The 20,924-nt window shown below is 58.4% G+C and overlaps 1 protein-coding gene across 2 annotated transcripts in view; it reads right to left on the bottom strand.

The window, feature by feature from the left end:
• Positions 1-3,701: 3,701 nt before the first annotated feature.
• Positions 3,702-20,924, bottom strand: part of XXYLT1 (xyloside xylosyltransferase 1) — a 42,501-nt gene continuing 25,278 nt past the window's right edge. For both annotated transcript variants that reach the window (XM_048076876.2, XM_067002040.1), the window contains exons 3-4: positions 20,786-20,918; positions 3,702-4,836 (exon numbers count right to left, since the gene is read on the bottom strand). In XM_048076876.2, coding sequence (XP_047932833.1) covers positions 4,440-4,836; positions 20,786-20,918 — 530 coding nt within the window. In that variant the 3' untranslated portion in view covers positions 3,702-4,439. The remainder of the gene's footprint in view (positions 4,837-20,785; positions 20,919-20,924) is intronic.

Here is a 20,924-nt window from a genome sequence, read left to right as displayed (position 1 = left end):
CCGAATGAAACTTCTCTCTTTTCTGAGCACAGCGGGTCTTCCTGGAGGGGTTTGTCTTTGCTGTGGTCCCCAGGTAGCCTAAGAAGTCCTCCAGCATAGAAAAGAGATGAATTTTAAAGTAAAAAGCATGCAGGAAGAAATAAAAAACGCTTCCTTCTGATGCAGTGCCTAGAACCGCATGTGCCACAGGCCATCTGCAGGTGTTTTGTTCCCTAGACGGAGACTGTCCCTACTACCTGAAAGGATCTATTTATCTGAGGAGGGGATACGTTACGACAAAGGCCCCGAGCCTTTCAGTATCTGCGAAATGCACTTACAGCAAGCGGTCTGTAGGAAATAAATGGAGAAACTTCATGCAGTGCCCCTGTGAGTGTGGCTCCGTGTGCAGCCTGTGGCTCGTGCCGCTTTAGGACTGTCACCAGCAGGGTGACAAATTGCTGCTATGGGATTGCTGAGCATCTCTGTCCTCAGGTACAAACCACCAGACCACGGCGGATTCTGGCAGCTCTAAACTCTGCTTTGTTTCGGCTTTTCTTTTTTTTGCTCCCCAACAGGCAAATTGCCTGAATTAACTTCGAAATTTTAGGCACAATGCAGCTAATTCCCCTGAAATATCTCCACAACATAATTTGCTCAAAGCGCTCCCCCCATTAGCAGCTGGTTGGCAAATAAAGAAGTTCCAGCATTTCACAGAGCGAACCCCAACAGCACTGAAAGAATTAGGGGACCAGGCAGCAATTTCTCACCGATTAGTAATTAAGCCACAAAGACGGTAAGAGACGGAGCTACCAAAACCTGGCTGCAGTGCTCCCAAGCCAGGTGCCCCTCTGTGGCTCTGCAAAGCGTTTGAGGGAAAGCTCAGAAAACAGTGAAGCCTGCTAAAAATCTGTGCTGAACGGGAAAACTGCCCATGTCCCAGCCTCCCTGCTCCAAACATCCTCTTTTTTCCCTTTCTGCTTTCCCTTCGGGCAGCTTTAATGCTACCCACTGCCTTCCTGAGGACAGCGAGGTGGTCAGGGAGCCCCCCTCGCTCTGCTGCAGCGGGCATTTCTTAGGAGGGAAAAATAATAGGTTGGCTTTTTTGTTTTGCAAAGTCAGAAACTGCATCTCAGCGCTTAAGCCTGTTGTTATGTTTTGTGTTATTCTTGGCACGCTGACCGAAGTGCGCTCGGTATGAATAGCAGAGAGCTGCAAAGTAAATAGCGTGTCCTCTGGGAGCAGCGAGCAGGGGAGGGCGGCTGCGTTGCTTAATGGATCACCCCCAGCGCCTGTTTGGGTTAGGCTTACAGTAATTGCTCCCTAGGTGAGTTTATACCAACAATTGATCATTTCAAATGGGAAAGAAGTACAAATGAGTAAGAGAATAAACACTGACGGCATTACGCAATGCAGAAGAGGTGAGCAAAAATCCCATGCAGCTCGAACATGGACCTGAAAGCAAAGCCGAGCAGAGAACAGGCGATGCTGTTTGGTTTACACGCAGCTTCTCGAGAATGCTGAACGAAGCCAAGTCCGGCAAGAAGAGAAACAGAGCTGCAGAGCCGCTTTCCAGCCTGATCTACAAAGGGCTGGACTGTCAGGTCTGAAGCTCCCCCTTTGCAGGAACAGAACCCCCAGTTTTTTTATTTTTCCCTTGGATGAGGCACTAGCATCCTCCCGGGGGTGACGCAGGGTGACACAGCATGACATGGGGTGACACGGCACAACAGGAATGACCCCCGGGGGCTGTGCCCAGCCATGGGGTGGCTCGCTGCTCATCTTGGCCATTCCTCAGCTTGTTCAGCGGAGCCACCAGCGGAGCCGCGCAGGGTTACGTACAGCAGCGAGCGGCTCTGCGTCACGTCCCGAGGGACCGTGCGGGGCCGGGGGGTGAGGGAGAGGGCCCCGGGCACGTGCAGCCAAGGCAAGGCGCCGGGACCCGCCGTGTCCCCAGTCACGTCAGCCTGACAGCACCGGGGCTTCGGCTCTCCTTTCCTGCCCCGGGTGGAAACGGCTCCCACGGGAGCCCCATTTGTCACCAGTGCCACCGCCGTGTCCCGGCTGAGTCCTCCCCGCAGTGGAAGTGCCCAAAGTGGTGTTCCTGGGCAGCTGCTCAAGGTAATTGCGGGGTCAATGGGAGGTGCCAGCACGGTGACAGAGCAGTGATGCCAACCACGGGACTGTGACACCACGCCAGGAAGCCCTGCCCTCTCTCTGTTTCGCCCAGCGAGCCCCAGAAAGCACTGTGTCACTGCAGGGGACAGGTGAGGCGCGCGTGTCACCTGGGTCGGTGGCCTCTGGGGCTGCCCCAGCCACATGCGAGGCTTGGAAATGCCAGGGGCTGGGGAAACGCCTGCCCTGGGTGGCTCCTTGTCACCCCCGTCCCTGCACCTCGGCAACGCACCAGGCTCGGAGCAGTGCCTGGGCACCTGTCCTGGAGCACCACGGGGAGGAAGGGCCACCGAGACTCCCCAAAACCCAGCTGTGGTGTTGGTGTGGGACAGCAGCAGGGAGCCAGCCTGGGGCTTGCTCTTGTGCAAGCAACCTGCATCAGCCCGGTGCCCTTGTGCCGGTCAGAGGGAGGAGAGCCTCCTCCGCACTGCCAGGCGGTGTTGGTTCATTCCCAGGCAGAGGTGAGGGAAGCCAGGGAACTCCTGCCACATGCTGAGCCTGCCATTACTAGGTTAAGCCACAATTAAGTCCCCAACTCTCTCTCTCTCACGTGCATGTCACACAGATGCACACACATACACACACACACATACACACACCAGCTCAGTTTAAAAAAAAACAACAAAAACAGTTCTGGAAGTGGGTTAATGTGCCTGTGCCATCCCCTCCTACAGAAACCTCCCACTGACCCACAGTCAAAGGATTTATTTGGGGAGCGGAGCGCTCCAGCCTGGAGCCTGGCCATTTGCAGCGCAGGCAGGCCCCAGCTCCTGCTGGACAAGCCCCAGCTATGGGGAGTGATGACCTTTTTTAATATCCAGGTGCTACCTGAGAATCTCTCCGTTGGGTTAGCTGCCACAGAGAGCTCAGGCACGGTGGCAGCCACTCTCCTGCCCCCCAGCACAGGGGCTGCGATCTGCGACAGCCAGCGATGCCCCAACACACCTCCCCCAGCCGCCTGAAGTTGTAAACCAGCTACAGCCTCTTCCACGTAGCTGGGAGGGGAGAAGCGTCCTTCCTCTGCCTCCTCTTCCTCCTCCTGGGAAACTACTCCTCTGCCCAGGGGCTTGCTGAGTCGTTCTGAAAACCCCCAAGGAGTCCAACCTCTCTGCACCACAACTCTTTCATGGTGAAGCCATCCCGGTGATGCAACAGCCTCGGCTGGTTCCAGAGCTCATCTCAACGCTGCCTTCCCGGATGGTTTGGGAGATGGAGCAGCTGGGGACCGACAGGTTTCAGCCTGGAAAGGCTTTGCTCACACACGTGGCTGCTGCTGGTGCAACAGCATCGCCCGGCCACCATCATCTGTCTCCCCTGGTAGCCACCCCCGTGGCGCACACACGCTGGGATAAGCGCAGTGCGTGCACAGAACAGGATTCGCTGCATCGCTCACTGGGGACAGACGTCTCATTAGGCGCAGTGATAAGCCACGCAGGGCACCGTCTTCATCTGCCCAACAGGTATGTATCAGCTACCTGTCAGTCACCATAAGAGAACGCAAAACCTCCTATGGCACAGGACTTCAGTCATGCTGCAGAAAAACAGCCAAGTGGGTTTTGCGTTTGCAGCTTTATTATAGTACAAAAGGTTAAAGGCAAAGCTAGAAAAATGAACCAATTTGTACACGCTCACTGAACGCTTTTACGACAAGGTATAGCAGTAAAGCTTTTATTGCTAAGGAGAACCAGAGGAAGGCTTTAAAGCTCATCTAGCATTCAATTTTTGTTCACAAGTAACCCAAATTTAAAGCAGCTTTTCAGTCCTTAAAACCCTTTGTGGAATGCTCAAAAGGAAGATGACCTGAGGACAGCGTCTGCTCTCGAGACGGACCAGACTGATGCTCTGCATGAGGTGCAAAATGGGCCACCAAGGAATGCCAAAACAAAACCCAACTGCCTGGCTCTGAAATCTCGCTGTTAGACAGCACGATGCTGCACAGCACCCATGGAGCCAGCCCCTCAGCTGTCCCTACGCCCAGTAGCCGTGGCACAGACAGCACCATGGACGTGCCCCGAGACCTAAGGTGAACCATGGGAGAGCCAGGAGCTGAGCCCAGGCACCTCCACTGTGAACGTCCTGCTAACTGCTGGACTGCGCTCTCCTAGAGGGGTGAGACTACAGGTAGTGGGAAACTGAACTCTCTTGGGATCCCCAGGGCTCAGGGATCTCCCTGGGATACAACAGATCAGGGCTGGCCACCCTTCTGGAGGGATGGGTGCAGTCACTGCAGCTCTGTGCAGCTTTCCAGCACTGCTGCAGTCAGAGCTGCTCCCGGAGGAATCGGTGCCCTAGTCTTCGGGGATCGGGGTGTTGCAGTTCCCGTGGTAAATTTTGACCTCACCATCGCACCGAAAGTACTGGTCAAAGACGTCGCTGTACCCGTGGTCCTTCCACCATGTGCAAAGCTGCCGGTTCCAGGTGCAGTCGAGCACGTGGAAGAGCTCTGGGTGCTCCATCCCCACCATGGTGAAGAAATCCTGGTCCCCAAGGTGGCCCTTGAAGCGGTACTTCTCGGTGAGCTTCTGCACCGTGGCGGGCTCCAGCAGCTGGTTGTAGAGCTTGGAGCGCCTCATGGCCTCCAGGTTGAGGAGCAGGACGCCGCTGTTGAAGCCGGGCAGCCCGTCGGGAGGGGGCTCCCCCACCTTGGTGTGGGGGTTCTCGCGGCGGTACTGCCAGAACGTGTGCCTGGGGAGAGAGCAGAGGCGAGAAGAGGGGGTCAGCGAGCACAGAGAGCGGCCACCAGCAGTCGGGGCAGGCCTGGAAACGAGAATTGGATGCACCCTGTGAACGGCTCAGAGCACCTCTGAGAACACGAAAGACTGAAATCTTGTGCTGAGACCTGAATTCTCCTCCAGGTATGCCTCCCAGGTACAAGAACAGCTTCAAGAGGACAATTCTTTTCATTCCTAGGGCCATCGCTCGATGGCCAGTTGCCTCGCCTGTCACAGAGCAGACTTCCCACCCACCCCAGGGATCTTAGCGCTGTCTTCTGGTGGCTGGAGGCATCTGGCCCCCGAGCAGCCCCGTGCCTCGCAGGCTGCTCTCTGCCTCCCCGCATAGGATATCGCCCAGACCTCAGGCTACCCTTCTTGCCCTCTCCTAAAGCCTCCTTTGTGTTTCTCAGCATCCTCGGGCGGGTGAGCTGGACACAGGACCCTGTGACTGCTCACATGGCTGTGCAGGGAGAGGAAACCACATCCCTCGTCCTAAGGCCAGCCGACCACGTGTACCCCTCGGCTGATCAGCACCACGTCCTTGCAGTGCTCCCCTGAGCCGGGAGCAGGAGCCGGCACGCCGCTTCGCTGCCATGCAAGGTGTCCGAGTGAGCCCTACAAAGTAGGTCAGGCCTGTCTGCAGGACACATCTGGGCACAGATGGGAAGGTCAGGAACAGAGGTACACCAGACACTAAGACAAGGGGGTTGGGGGTCTCTTGGATAGGCACACTACGCATCTTCCGAATTATCTGGCCCTCTACACTGAAGTTCAGCCTGCCCATGACAGCCGTCCCTATCCTCGTCACCCGTTACCAGAGGAAGGAGCTCACGACCAAGCCGAGCCCCGCTGCACGAGCTGAGGGAGATGACAGAGAAAGGGAAAGGCCGAGCTGTGCCCTGGCGCTCGCCGTCTCTCCCCATGACCGCAGCTTTGGCCCCGCTCCTCCACCAGAGCCCCGTGCGCGGCGCAGGAACCGCTCCCCGCCCTTCACACGGCGAGCAGCCATTAAAACCAACCCTCCAGCAGGAACCGCGGGACGGGAGCTCCCTGCAGAACAAGCTCAACCCCTTCTCCTTCCTGCCAAAAATGATCTCCGAGGCCCAAGCCAGCACGGTTCCCATGGAGACCTTCCGAGCAGCACCCCATTCGGGCAGCCCGCAGCCCGTCCTTCCCAGCAGCACGCTTTGAAGGCAGCAGAGGCGCAGCGCCGCGGCCGGCCCAGCCCGGCTCCCGCGCTTCCTGCGGGGACATTGTTGGCGGCAGACACAATGACAACGCCGAGCCCTGCCAGCGCCGACAGCGATAGCGCGGCCCCGCTCGCACAAAGGCTCTGCGACGGTAAACACCGAGCGGGCCCGGGCCGGCTCAGCCCGGCTGTGGCGGTTATGGGGCCGCCAAACCCAGCCGGAGACGGGCGAGATGGCTTCGACCGCACCAGCAACACCTCGGGGACTGCTGCGCGATCCCCTCGAGAGCTGTGGTTTGGGAGGGCAGGAGCTGGGCGAGGAGCATTGGGGAGCCCAGAGCCCGCAGGGTGCCCCCCAGGCGGGATGCCCAAACACCGCTCACCTGCTCGGCCGCCCTGACAGGGGTCCCACCGGGGCTGTGCGGCAGCCCCACGGCAGCCCCGCTGGGGAGCCTCCGCTCACACAACGCCCTGCATTTAATGGGATCACGGTAGCAGAGCACGCAGCGTCGTTACCGTGAGGTGATTACAGGGAAGCGCCACATCAAAACTTGGCCTCGTTTTCAGGCTGTGCAAAAGGGCTTGAAATAAATCCCTCCAAGTAGCAGAAATATTTCTTCTTTTTTTTTTTTTTTTTTTTAAAGACACCCGATAGCAACATCTCATTAGTTAAATAAGCACTGCCTTCAGCATCTGCAGCCCTGGGAAGGCTCAGATGCAGCAGCTCTGGCAGGCGTGATCCTCACTAGCTCATTTCCAGCTGCCAAGGAGAACAGTGTTGCAAGTTTGGGAACACACAAAATTAACTCAAGAGAGTGATTCAATTGGGAAAAAATTAGACTACCTAAGCAAGCAGCACAGAAACGTCTCTGGCTCCTTCCACAGCCCCAGGGCAGTGAGCACACCCCACGGTGCACACGAGCTGTTCCCACTTGCAGGAACTGAACTCGTCCCATGCCATTACCCAAGCAGCTTCTGCTGGGGCTGAATCCACCCCCACGAATCACTTCCATTCGCAGGGAGTCTTCTGCCCCCAAGCCGCATCCCCTGCTAGGAGGCCGGGCAGCCGGGAGCTGGCAGAGCTTGCAGGGCAGGGGCAGCCAGGGGGGAGCCCGCGCCCCCCAGCCCCGCTGTCTGATACGGGGTGGGGGGGCAGCACTGCTCTCTCCTTCCAGCCCTAACACTTCAGGCAGAGCTACACCACGTTTTTGCACCTTGCTGTGAAGTTGTCAGAGAGAAACGCCGCTGCTGTTAGAAAGAATGAATCAAGCCTGCCTGATTCCTCTCCAAATTTGTCAGGCGCTGACCGAAGGCTCCCTGCACCTACACAGAAAAGGGGAATTTGTCTGTACACAGCTTGGATTTCGCACCCAAGGGTGATAAATGCTCCCATGCTCGGAAGCCGAACTAATTCAGATGTAAGAAGATGCAGGGACATCAGCTCCTGGAACAGCTTAAGAGTCCTGACGGGTACTCCCCCACTAGGAAAATGTAAATCCAAACGTTTCGTGAAGGCAGCAGTGTTCAGCTCTTACCACAACATAGCTCGAGCAGTGCTAAGGCTTGTGCAGAGCGCCGACAGCTACATCCACCCCTCTGGCCTCCTCTCTGGATGCCCTGCGCCTTGAGGCTCACTGCCCAGCTGTGCGACCAGCCAAGGCGAGGGCTGGGACTTTGCAGCCAGCGGATGAATTATCCCAGCAGAAAATGTGGATCCACTAATAACGACAACCGGGAGCACGTTTTATATTTCCTGAGAAATAAAGGCAGGAGAATCGGAACTGTAAAGCACCAGCACTCCCTTACTGTTTTCCATTTAGATGCTTCAGATTCAGAACTCTGAAATTTCTCACTTCGTTCAGGGTCTTCACAGCGTTGCCTTTCAGCTGGTTCAGGACAGAAAGGGTTTTTCCAAGCGCCAATTTCCCCTGGAAGGAAGACCCAGCTTTTGAACAGCTGTCTCCACGCCTCCCGGGGAAGGGGGAGCGGAGCACTTGCTGCGGGCTCGCAGCCTCATCAGGGACTGCAGGCAGCAATGCTCTTTGCATCTCAAGTGGGGAGACGAGAGAAAAGGGTTCTGCCCGTGCAAGGAGCGGTTCCGTCCTGGGGACAGACACCAGGCCACTGCAAAGACGATCTGTGGATGCTCACGGGAAAGGAAGCAAAGCACTCCTGGCATGGCACTAGAGGGAAGCTCAGCGTGCAGAGCTGAGATCCAGCCTCGCACTCATCAGCCTCACGAGCTGCTGGGACGCAGGCTGGTTGGTACACGCAGGTCTGGGAGCAGCTGGGCTGTCCCAGGGGTGAGCAGAGGCTGGCTCAAGCCCATCTCTACATGTTCTGCTCTCTCTCCGTATTCCCAGCGAGGCCATGAAAGCACTCCTCGTGCCCAAAAAGCGATGAAAGCGACTGGCAGAAGGGAGAGGGGGGGAGCAGAGCCCCAGAGGGAGGTGCCTTACAGCTCCAGAGCAACACAACTCGTTACCCGCTTCGCAATCCTTCCAAAACCACACGCTGCCCGAGCTGCTGCCAGGCTGCCTGCAAAGGGACGGAACGGCAGCCCCTGCAAATGGCTTGCTCTAACAGGAAAAGCGTCGGGGCCCCAGCCCTGGGCACCACCCAGCCGCGGCAGCACGCTGCAGCTCCCGGCCCGGCCCCGTGCAGGACAGCAGGTCCCTGGCGAGTGACTCAGGCTCCGAGCGACGCCGTTCCCCAGCGGGCCGCTGCGCGATGGCCGAGCCAGGTAGCAGCGCGCTGCCGGCTGCGGGGAGACGAGACAGGAGCACAATTGTTCCAGCGCTTCCTCCCGGCCCCGGCCGGGGCTGACGTGGAAAAGCCATCGTCTGCCTCCAGCACGGCGCGTGCAGGAGGTGGACGGGGCCGGGGCTGGGGAGGACGGGTTGTCCCCCGGGATGCGGGGCCGGGGCAGAGCTGCAGGATGCGATGAGCACAGAGAGGCGCCGACGGCTCGGGAACCTGCCCCAGCACCGCACCGCCACCTTCCCAGCGCTGGGCTGAGGCCAAGTGAGGGAAGGGTGTTTGGGCAGGGCTCAGCTTTCATCCTTCTAATGGTGGCCTTCCGTCCTCTGCTTCTCCAGGGAGCAGGATAGAGAAGAACATGTCTGAAAGGTGCCTCCAGGAGTGTCCTCTTCTTCAGAGGAGACAGGGCCGGGAGGAACGCAGAGACCAGCCAAGGAGCTATCCCAGCCCGCACCCCGCTCCGCTCCCTCCCGTTGGAAATCACCCAGCTCAAGTTTTGGCAAAACACTGGGACAAAATCCCAGAGGCTTGATGAACAAGCTGCCAGGACCCAGGGAAGGGGCTGCCAAATCTCAAAACAACCTTCCACTAAGGAACCAAAGCCTGGGTCTGCTGTGTCCATCCCCAGCCCCCGCAGCGGGGGAGCAGCCTGGTCAGGGCAGAGGGGTTGGGCAGTGTCTGAGCTGCCAGAAGACCCCCGGCTGGGAAGGGGGTGTCTCCTGCGGTCCCCAGCGGGTGCTGCTGGCAGCTACACCCTGTCCCCTGCTGTTTTTCCTCTCTAACCGGGCTGCCCAGTGCCCAGTTTTTGGCCGCACCCTGCGTGATGTTCTCTGCGGGAAACGAAGCTGCAGGTGCTTGTCGATGGGGAAAGCACACGTGGGCTCATCTTGGCGGTTCTGGAAAAATTGCATTAGCAGGTGCTCCGCAACAATGGGACAAGCTGCGTAAAACACACAGTTCCCCCAAAACACAGGAAAGGCAGAACTCGGTGAATCACACGGCCCACGTGGCAGGGTGATACCTGCAAAGGCCAGGGCTGGGCACCGCCCCGGCAGGATGGAGAGGAGGGAAGAGGCAAGAGGGAAGGGAAGGCCAACCCAGCACATGGGCTCACAGAGCTGTCCCCACGGAGGCTCACGCAGGACGCCGGGCCCCGCAAGCTGCTCTGGGGGCAGACCCCACTTCAGCCAAGGCAGGGCTGAAGCCACCAGCAAGCAGAAAGCTGCCAGCAGAGCCAACACCGAGGCTCCACGTGCCCTTCTCTCTGCAGCACCGCTGGCCTTGGCGCTGGGGAGGGCTCAGTGCCCACACCCCCAGCAACGAGAGACCTCCAGCAAGGGCAGGAAGGCAGCCCCGAGCCCCCGGCTGCCACGGGGATGAAAAGCAGCAGGAAACTGCTTGCTGGGAGGAGGGGAGGAGAAAGGAAGAGAAGGCATTTCAGGCTTTTGTTAACCACCGGGCTGACCGTGGCCCCTCTACAAGGGAGGGGAAAATTCCTTCCCAACGGTGACCCCGGGCCCCTGACACCGTAACAGTTCGGGGCCGTGGCTGCCAGCGCCCGCCTGCGGCCCCGCTGCCCCTGGGCCAGCAGCTGCGCCGCGCCGAGGGGCTCTGCTTTGAGGCGCTGTTTATAAACAGAGCCTGCGTGTGCTAGGAAACATCTGGAGAACAGCACTTCCAAGCATTCAAACGCAGGGCCCAGGCAGCCCAGATAAAAAAACACTTCCACCAGGACTTCCCCTGCTGGCCAAGCGCGCGCTCCTCCGGCCTGACCTCCTCCCGCGCAGCCAGCCTCCCTGCCTCCCCGCCAGCGGTCACGAGCCCTGACGGGGCAGCTCCAAAGCTGAGCCACGGCAAAGCTGCTGGAAACCGCGGCTGAAAGAGCAGGGAACCGCTGCTGGCAGACACGGCAGGGTCAGCGCAGCCAGCCGGCGACACCCTGGGGCGGGCTGGCGTGCCGGTACCCAGGGGAGATGGCAATGCCCATGAGGCAATGCCCCGTGATAACGGCGGTGCTGTTTGAGCAGAGCCCACCCTTTGAGCCGAGCTGCTCCTGAGCAGACAGGTGGGTGGTTAACCCATCACACCTCTGCACAGAATTGTCTTCTGGTGTCCTCAGCACCCCTCGGCTGGTGCTGCCGCCGTCCCTCGCTGCCAACCCGCAGGTGCCTTTCCCACCTGATCCTCAGCAAGAGGTAAGAGTGTGGCCAGGAAACCTCCCCGCAGCCTTCTCCTCCTCTTTGCTAAACCCAGCGTGTGGCAGGCAGCCGGCAGAGCCAGGTGCCCGGAGGGGAGCACCAGCACAGCACCAGCACAGCACCAGCACAGCCCTGGCTGCATCAAGGGACGCTCCCCTTCCCCGCCAGGGTGCTGCCAGACCTCGGCCAGCAGGAGAAGTCCTGCTGCCCAAGGAGGCTTTGTAACAAAGTGGCCCTTGTCGCTAATTGCTTATTTCCCACGTGCAAATGCTAAACCCTTTAAGGAGCTGAGGGGGCAGGTTCAGTACCAGCCTGGGCCGGAGCGCCTTAGCTCAAGCTGAGCAGCTTGTGTAACCCAGGAAATCCCGGCTTCGCCCTGCTGGGGAGCACGGCTCGCCCAGGGGTGTGCAAGAGCCGCAGTGCTGGGGTACTGCCTGCTCTGGAGGTAAAAACATCACCCCGGGGCAAAGCAGGTGCCTCCAGCCCCTCCATCCAGCCCACACGCTCCGCCACCACCATACCTCGCCTGGAAATCCTGGTGAATTGATGGATCGAGTTCCTCAGTGAGGTTTCAGTAATTCCCTAATAAATCTCCCATGTAACGCACAAAATTATGTCTGTACAGAGACAGCCTCTACCAGAAGGCGGTCTGCATGCCAAACTCGTAAAAGGCCTGGTTTGGGGCAGGAAATCCATTCTGGATGATTGTATTTCTGCGTGGACGTAACAGTCCAAAAACAGGCTCACTGCAACGGCTAATAAGTAAACCACCTGAAAACGCAGCTCATCACCTGGTGGTCAATGAGAGCGCGGTTCTCCTCTACCAAACGTGCAAAGCGCACGCTGGCCTGCTCGGGGTGCTGCTGGCCAGGAGCACGCTGCCCTTGCTCCTCTCCCAGCCCTCACCTGCGCAGGGCCCCGCGCTCCCCACGCCGCTCCTGCCGCCTCGCCGTGCTCCTGCGGGGCTGCTCCTTGGGGACGGGAGCTGCAGCCTGGCAGCACGCGGCTGGAGGGCTCACACCAGCTTTTTTTTTTTTTTGCTGCCAGCACCCCTGTCCTGCACCAGCACCACCAGGCTGGGGTGGGATCCACGGCCCCAGAGAGGCAGCGATCACAGCCATCCCCTTCCCGTTTCGTGTACGCTCACCCTGCTGCTGGATCCCAGGCTCTGCCCTGCAACTGTAGTCTCTGCTGGACGGGGACAGTGGCCTCACCCAGGAAAAGGGCCGAGAGGCTGAAGGACTGTGGAGCTGCAGGGAACCTGGGGGAAAGCCCCAGGGATGTACCGCAGACAGGGCTTAGGGACACGGGGACCTGCTGCAGACAGCACAGCACAGCACAGCACCCTGCGGCTCCGTTGCAGGCTCTCTCTGAACGAGGCCACGCTGAATTTACGACGTACCGACTGCACGGTGATCTCACTGCTAGACAGAGCCTTTCCTGGAAGTCCTGCACGAAGCCCCCGCAGCGGGGCACCCCGAGCCCAGCAGGAGGGAGCTGCTCCCATCCCTGGCCACAAGGAAGCCGGGGCAGCGACCACGAGCCCCCTGCCTCGTCCTCCCTGCGGCGCTCAGGCACGTGCTCCCGGGGACGGGTGCTTGGGTGCCTTACCCTGACACACCCAAGTGCTGTGGTTGTTCCAAAAAAAAAACCACCATTTGTCATGCCCCTATCTCAGAAGGCACAGGAATACGACTAATATTATTAATAGCTTTAATCCTACTCGATGCACGTTTGTGGTTGTTAGATCCTGTCAGGTTTATTCATTATTTTAAATGATACTTCAGCTTTGGCTGGTAATGGGAGTGAGTGCAATGGGGCTAATACATTAGTGATGTGCACAGATGTAAGCAACGAAAACCTTTACCTTCTGGGATTTCAGATATCAGAAAGTAACGCTAAATTCCCGAAATCAATTCTGCTGCCAATTCCTTCCAGGTTCTGCTTGTTCTGTAATTTTGGCTTTTTCTTGGTAGCAATTGCCAAAGAATTCCTAGAATCGTTTCACCCTCGCATCAAGCAGAAGTACCTGCTACAAATCAATTCAAAGCCTCAACATGGTTTCAAATCCGAAGTGCAAAGGGTTCGGCTTGGCTCTGGCTCCCGGGACTGTGCGCAGGCTGCCACGAACCATCAGTGCCCCTGGCAGCAGTGGCATCACCACGCCTAGGGGGACAAAGGAAAGGCAAAGATCTCCTGCCTTCTCCAAGAGGGCACTGAGAAGGACAAAGCTCCCTGCTCCCCCCGAGCAAAAGCACTTGGAAAGCAGCAAAGCCTCCAAATCGGGGCACCCTGCCTGCAGGAGGGGCCCATGATGCCAGGAGGTTTCTGGCTGTCCCCAGCCCTGTAGGCCCAGCCGGTTTGCTGGTAGAAGTGCCAGGGTTTCCCTCACCCCTCCAGCGGCAGAAGGGGCCGGGGAGGAAGCAGAGTGGGGTCTGGCCCTGGTAGGAGCAAGCACAGGCAGAAAAGCACAAAAACCTGTGTGACCAAGCTCCCACCACACCTACAGGGCTCCTGCTTGGCCACAGCCAGAAACAAGGCTTCTCGTCCTCTTCCACATGAAAACGTGTCCTGTTTGAGCTCTTCCTAGGTTTTAGGCAGGAGCAAAGACAAACGGCCTGGCAGCCATAAAAGGATTCAAGCGTAGATCCTTTGCAGTCCCTTTGATGTAGATAGCCTTTCCTGCACGACAAACTTTCACAATTTCCAGCACTGGATTTCCAAGACACCTTAGGCTTTTATTAGCTTCTTGGCTAATAAAATAATAATTCATCAGGGCCAGCACTGAGGATCTCACCCCGCAATGCCAAGGGGGGGTCTCGTGTGTGTCTGTTGTGACATTGGCAGCCCCAGGCCCCCAGGGACATCCAGCACCGGCGGTCAACCCCCGCGCTCCCTGGCTGCACTGCCTGGATGTGGAGAAGAGCCACCAGTTGCCCTGTGCCAGCAGGCTGCTCCAAACGCGCCTGTGGAGGTTTTGGGAGGTCCAGAAGAGCAGGGTTAGGTGGGGACAATCCCTGCCGTGGGCACACCACACCGGCGGCCAGATCTCAGGGCGTCTCTGCGCCGTGCTTTGCAACCACCGCAGCCAGCAGCCGGCACTCCCCGGCAAGCAGAGGGCTGCCGGGGAGGCTTCCAGGTCCCCCTCGAGCAGCGGTGCCGCACCCCGTCCAGCCCTGGGGCGCCATCCCCAGTCTGAGGCCGCTGAGGGCAGCTGTGTCACCAGTGCCACCAACCTGCTGCAGCTCACACGCCACCGGGGTGATCTCTCACCAGGAACCTCAGGTTTAAGCCTTCTGTAACCTGAACGCTTCTGAGAGTGTTCAGAACATTTCTGGGAGTGCCGCGGCGTCTCCCCGCTCCTCTCGGCCGAGGGGCTGCTTGGACGCTGCAAGTTTCTCCCTTGGGCACCTGCCAGCGCCCAGCTGCCGTGCCCGGGGACACGCAGAGCTGGCAGGTCCGGGTTGTGGCATCCTCCTCCCCCAGACGCCCTGGCCACGTGCCGGCAGAGACCCGCGCCGTGCCTGCGTGCACGTGGGCGCACCCCAAGCCCAGTCCCTGCAGCTCACGCCTGATCGTGCCCCATCCCCTCTTCCAGAGGGGTCACGGTCGTGCCAAGCCATCCATGGAGAGCCCCCAGGGTCCCGTGTGTCCTGCCGGGCTGCTCCCCAGGCCAGGCACAGATCTGCTGCACGCCCTGGGGACACTTTGCCTGCCCACCTGAGAGCCTGCGGCAGGCTGCAGCTGCAGCATGTGCCTGCACGTTCCTTAGCAGGGCTGCTGACAACCGAGCACAGGAGGGTCTGTTCAGGATCTGGCACGGGAACCCCAGTGCAACATAAACATTTATACGGTACATCACCACCTGCCCTCTGCAGTCTGGTGAGCAGGACACTGCCAGCATGCTTCAGTAGCTGAAACACTGCAGGGGACAGCAGGGTTTTTAATTAAGATTACGACTCCGCAGAAGCACTTGCTTGCATGGGAAGCCTTTTGAACCAGACAAACTTCAGATGCAGATTTTAATATTTCCATAAAACCATTGACACTGAAGCGTGAGGTCCTGCTCTCGGCCATGGCCGGGCTCCCACGCAGGCAGGCACACGAGCAGACAGACGTCGGTGCTGTGCAGAGGCTCCGGCCGCATCCTGAGCAGGAGCAGGAGCCATCCGAAAGCCCACGGGTGTGCAAGAGCCTAGAGCACAGCACCGAGTGTCCTCAGCTCCCTTGGGAGCAGGGGGTAACCGCGGGTACCCAGCCCCTTGCAGGATGAAGTCCTGCCTCCGCAGCAACTAAAGCCCAGCGTTTGCATTGCGGAGGGACAGGGGATCGTTTTGCTCACAGCAACACATTTGTCCAAGACAAACAGCGCCCGGGCATTGTTTCAGCATGAGTCAAACGCATGGAAACACTCCAGTGCCATCCTGTTTTGCTGTCTGGAGGTTTCCCCCTACCTTCAGGATATGCCGACAGGCTCTGGGACATTTCCTATCTCCTGTTCTCTTGCTACCCCATTTCCCGTAAGCGCCTGCATGCAGCGCTGCTCGGAGCGCCGCCGCGGCAGCCGAGCGTCGTGCAGTCCCAGCCCGTGCCTGGAAAGCACAGCTTGCAGCCCGGCAGCGGGCAGGCAGCCGGAGGGAACAGCTCTGCCTCCCCGAAATGGCGTATCGCTTAAAAAAATGCCTGCGTGCACACATTTGCATTCTCTGACAGGCCAAATAGGTAGCAAGCATTAAGACCGAGCATCTAACACGGCGACCTGATGGATCTCCATCTGTCTTCCCACCACCGTACAGCCAGGGGAAGAAGGCACACGGAGCTTTTGCTGTCAGTGAACGGCTCCTGTGTGCCTGCCAGCCCGCAGCTCTGAGAGCAAGAAGTGGCTCAGGAAAGCTCCGAGCTCCTCGCTGCCTTGCCCTCACCTTTCTGACGCTGTGCCCCATGCTGCCTAGCCTGCTTCCAAGCCCTCAGTGTTCAAAGCGCAGCCGTGGTTCACGCTGCTCCTGCAGAGCCAGCCCCACAGGGGACAACCCGGCCCCGAGTGCCGTGCGGAGCACACCTCCCGTGCCGGGGAGCAGCTGCAGGGCACCGGCACCTCCACCCCCACCGCTCGCTGGAGACATTTCGAGCGTGGTGGGGGAGCAACACCGGGATAAATTCCCTGGGGCAGAGCTGGTGTCACGGAAAGCTGCACCAAGTGGGGAGAGAAAAGCAAGGGGTCATCGAGAGACCCCCCAACGGCCCCCATCGCCCAGCAGCACTCCCCCACCCCCCAGCCACCTTTCCAGCGGATGCTCCCGACCTGCATGCGTGGCAAATCGCACGGCTCGAGCTGGCACCTCCGCTTCACGCCTAGAACACATATTTAACTTGCTAAAAATATAAAAATAGCAAAGATTTTTTTTTTTTTTACAAAGACACTCATGCTTTGCCAGCTCGTGTTTTTGCCTGGAAGTCCTTTTAGGAAGGAGGCGCGAGCCTCTCGGCGCGGGGAGCCCTGCGGGGGAGAGGCGGCGCGTTTGCACAGCTCGCCCCACGCGGGGCGACCCGGTGACGAGAGACGGCAGGAACTTGTTTTCACGTGGAGAGCAAAACAGCACAACAAGGCCAGCACAACACAGCCAGAAGTGACCCAGCGCATCAAAGCTGCGCCGACAGCAGGCTCAGCCCCAGGCGCGGCACAGGACTGTTACCGCTGGGCTGCCTCGAGCCCCCCGCCTGCAGCAGGAGGCCACGGGGCAGGGGTCTGCCTCAGGTCAAATAATCGTTGTACAACGTTGTTCGGCCCTGCCTTGCCCCTGCCGTGCCGGAGATCTCCTCCTTCAGCCGAGCACCCCGCAGCTTCACCTGGTACCCCTTGGCATGCCCCCTGCTACAGACCGCCTCCAGGGAGCCAGCCACCAGCCCGGCTCTCGCTATGCACAGAAATACTGCAAAGCTGATCCGTGCCCGGGCAGAAACGTGGAGGAGTAGCACCTCGGGCTAACTGCAGGCAGAGAAAAGCTTCCTTCGCCCTGCTCACTTAACTGCCACAGGCTGTGCGGCTAGCAGAAGGGGCCTGGCCTGTTGGGCAAGGCAGGCTTAAGCTCACAATCCAACACAGCCCCAGCACGGTGCTCGGCTGTAGCTCTTCTCTCTCTCTTCTATTTAAGCCCTAACAATTGGATGTAATTAGCTGGGGCTGGATTTACCATTCTGGGCACCAAAATCCTGCCAGGACACCCAAAGCGGATACAGGAGCCCTCTGTGCTCTGGGTGTGGTGTTGCCTTTCAGAGAAGACACCTCAGCCTCCGCCATCCCTCGGTCCCCACTCGCTGCCAAGCCCGCGAGCCAGGAGGACCCCGGAGATGGCTTTTCCCAGCCAGGCACAGCGGTGATTTCTGCAGCATGAGCAACCAGAAACACTCTCGTGAGTACGCTCTCATTTGGCTTCTAGGAAACGATCAGTGGTGATTAATAACCACATGGGACACCAGAACCGAGCAAGGCTCTCAGACTGGAGACACCAGGACAAAACTCGTATCCTAATAACAGTGCTGTACAATTTGCTCTAAAGCCACAGTCCTGGGAGAAGCCATGCAAACTTCAGCTCCATCCATAAATCACTTAGGAAAAAACCAAACTCGTGTTTGGGAACAACCTTATATCATCAAAATGTCGCTGAAACCTTGGTGGAGGGTGCAGAAAATGATGTAACTTGGCAAGCTCTATCCCTTTCCGCTGACAATCTGTTTTCTCATATGTTTAATATAAAGAAAATGGGAAATGTCCAAATCCCTTTTCTCTGCTCAGCATGATTCACTACCTCTGCCCCTGCCCGCGGCGTGACCTTGCTGGGTGTCGGTCGCATGTCACCGCTGTGACAGGAGGGACTGGGTCCCTCCTGGGGACAGGGCTGTGCTGACCGTGTTCGCGGGCTGCCTGGCTCTCGAGCGAGGAGCAGCACCACTGGGTGCCACGGGCACTGCTGGCCAGGCAGAGCATGGCACAGCCCGGCCGAAACGTGAGGCAAACGGTGGGGATGAGGTGCGGCTGTGAAACACGGCCAGAAGGGATCACGGCCACGCTGGGGTCGGCGGAGAAGGCAGCTGCCATGGGAGCACTGGCCCCGGCCACCTCCATGTGCCCGCCTCCGCTAACGAGGAGTTATAATTAGCCAGCAGCAATCCTGCTGCTGTGTCAGCAATCCCTGTGCACAGTGAAAATCTGGTCTCCCTCACATGCCCGTCACAGCCCTGCTCCCCTGACATGAGGGATGCCTGAGCTTCTGCCCAGGACGCCAGCTTCACCCCCTGCTCCGCAGGCCAGCGCAGCGATGCTCTCCGTTCCTGGCCTCCAGCAGCTTGCAGGCAGCCCTCCGGCTCCTGGAGAAGCACCTGCATGGCTGCTTGGCCAGCAGTCCCCTCCTGGTGCACTGCTCTCTGTGTCCAGCCTCGTCGCACCCTCCGGATGCCTGCAGGAGGCCGTCCTGCAGCAGGCGCGCACAGCACTCCCTGCCCTCTGTGAAGTCGCACTCGCTCCAAGCTCAGCCTTTGCCTAAGAGCGTTGCTGGACATGTCTTAGCAGGTTCAGTTATTGATCTCCTTATTAAGGCTTCCAGTAGGGAAAGATAAGGCAGAGAGAGCTCTTAAGCTTTTTTTATCTTTCTCTGAGAACATTTCCATTAGGATTAGCAAATCTGGCCAGGCTATCTCAGACGCTCAAACTCGGCTCAGCTGAAAAGTCATTAAGGCATCCTGAGTTCATGATCTGATTCACCCTGGATTAAAACAAAAACGGAGGTTCATCCTCGGCAGGATACATGTTAAATTCAATCAGTGTATTTAAGTACCACCCCGAGCTGATATCTGATCCCACTCAGTACAGCACCTGCTCAAACATGAACCTATTTCCAGCCGTACTATCCCCGAGGGCTAGAACCTCCTGCGATGCCTGAGAACAGCTCCAATTCACCCCTCCTCTAACTCAGTCCAACTGCGTTGCATGCGGCGGCCCGGGGAACAAAGCGAGCGGCAGCAGATGGGGTTAAGGAGAGGCCCCGCGCTGGGGCTGCGTGTTACCAGCAGCTTTTAGGGCAGAAAGCTGGGGCTAACTTTTGCTGAAGACACGTGTGCTCCGGCTGACGGCAGAGCCGAGTTACGGACCCCAGCAGAACGGCACAGTGACATGTAACTAGTGCTCGCCCCATTGCCCACCACCCCCTGCACCTCACACCCCACGTGCCACAGCACCTTCGCCCCTCGCTCTGCGAGCCCTGGCGGAGCTGTGACCGGCCCACGGGACACACACCGCCCGGCAGCCCCTCGGTGCAGCACTGGGGCTGGTCCTGCAGCACAGCACAGCGTGAGCAGCCAGGAGCCTGCAAGGCTGTGCGGGCATCAGCCGGAGCAGAGCCCTTCACCTCCCGCTGATCCTGCCCAACGTCTGTGTGTGAACAGAACCCCCTCCAGATTGCTCAGCTGGGATTTTGCCGAGCACACGTTTCACACCCGGCACAGAGAGCACGAAGTAAATCCTCAAGCACAGCTGGAACGAATCCACCGCCAGCACGTTCAGAGGCGGCGGCCAGCTCCGGAGCTGCACACGACCGACGGGACAGCAGCGCCCAGCTCCCACACCGGGAACGCCGCGAACAGCTGAGCCAGGCCTGGCTGCTGCTTTCAGGACCTGAAGGTCTTTTCTGGGAGTGACGAAGTCCCAAAGCCTCCATCAGCTCTGGGAGAGACCAAAACATCTGCACAGCACACCACGGGACTGCAGGCGTCCCTGCCCATGGCAGGGGGGTGGAACTAGATAATGTTTAAGGCTCCTTCCAACTCAAGTCATTCTGTGACTATCTGCACGCTTGCAAGCCCGGGTCATCAAGAAAAGTCCCCCCTCAGGCTTCTCTGGGTGAACACCTCTTCAATACAAGGTGCACTGCAGCTGGAAACAGCACCTACTTGTTCCTTAATGCCAGGACAAGCAGGGGGGCAGATACTGAAGGACCCACAGCTGCACCATTTGTGATCTATGTGACGGGACATCCGTCTCTCCAACGTGCTGGTCATCTTTGGCATTTCCCAAAGGTTTCCTCACACGTAGCTCAAACTCACCGCAAGTAATGGTAGAGCAGGCAGACTGCTCCGCTTATACCACATGCCAGTGGGATTCCCTGAATGCTAGCTCAGATATTTTGTGGAAAACATGGGTGGAGAGCAAAGAGGGGAGCTGGATAGCAGGATGCAAGGCAACCACACTGCTCAGAGCCAGGCCTCAGGCAGTGCCAGCCACCAGACCGCACGGTCACCTTCATCAGGCTAACACGATGCACAAGTGTGGCTGAAAACGCACTTGTCCCGGGTCCCCCTGGAACAGGAGGTGTCACCTCTGCTTGGGCAGAGCAGCATTATTCACAGCCAAAACCTCCGAACCCCAACATGCAAGCTGACATGCCAAACTTCAATCAGCGCACCTGAACAGGAACGGCTGGGGAAACACACCTCTAACAGGTATTTTGTGCATCTATTTATGGATTAGGCACTCGTTATCAGGAACTTGGCTCTGAAAGCGTTGTGACTGTGTGAGAACAAGGAAACCACAGTGGTACTGTACACTTTGTTCAGACTGGCCTACAAGTTTCAGATTAAATTCCCCTGCAGGGATTACAGCAGGAAGACTGCTTCTCCCCAGACTTTGTTCCAAAGGCTGATCTGAGCTGAACAAAAAACAGAAAGCCACCCGCTGCCCACCCCCTTCTCCCCATGCTGGTGCCCTGGGCACGCTGCTGTACCTGTACACCGGCTGCATTTCCCTCGCAATCCCGATGACAGCTCCTTCCTTGAAGTTGTCGAACTCCTCAAACAGGTCTCGGATGTTGGTCTTGTACTTCAGGTCCAAGTCTACCTGGATGATCTGCGTTATTTCTGAAA

This window comes from Anser cygnoides, chromosome 9 (assembly GCF_040182565.1).
Source record: "Anser cygnoides isolate HZ-2024a breed goose chromosome 9, Taihu_goose_T2T_genome, whole genome shotgun sequence".
Taxonomy (NCBI): Eukaryota; Metazoa; Chordata; class Aves; order Anseriformes; family Anatidae; genus Anser; species Anser cygnoides.
Note: the sequence above shows the minus strand (reverse complement) of the source record. Positions and strands in the feature narration are given on the sequence as shown.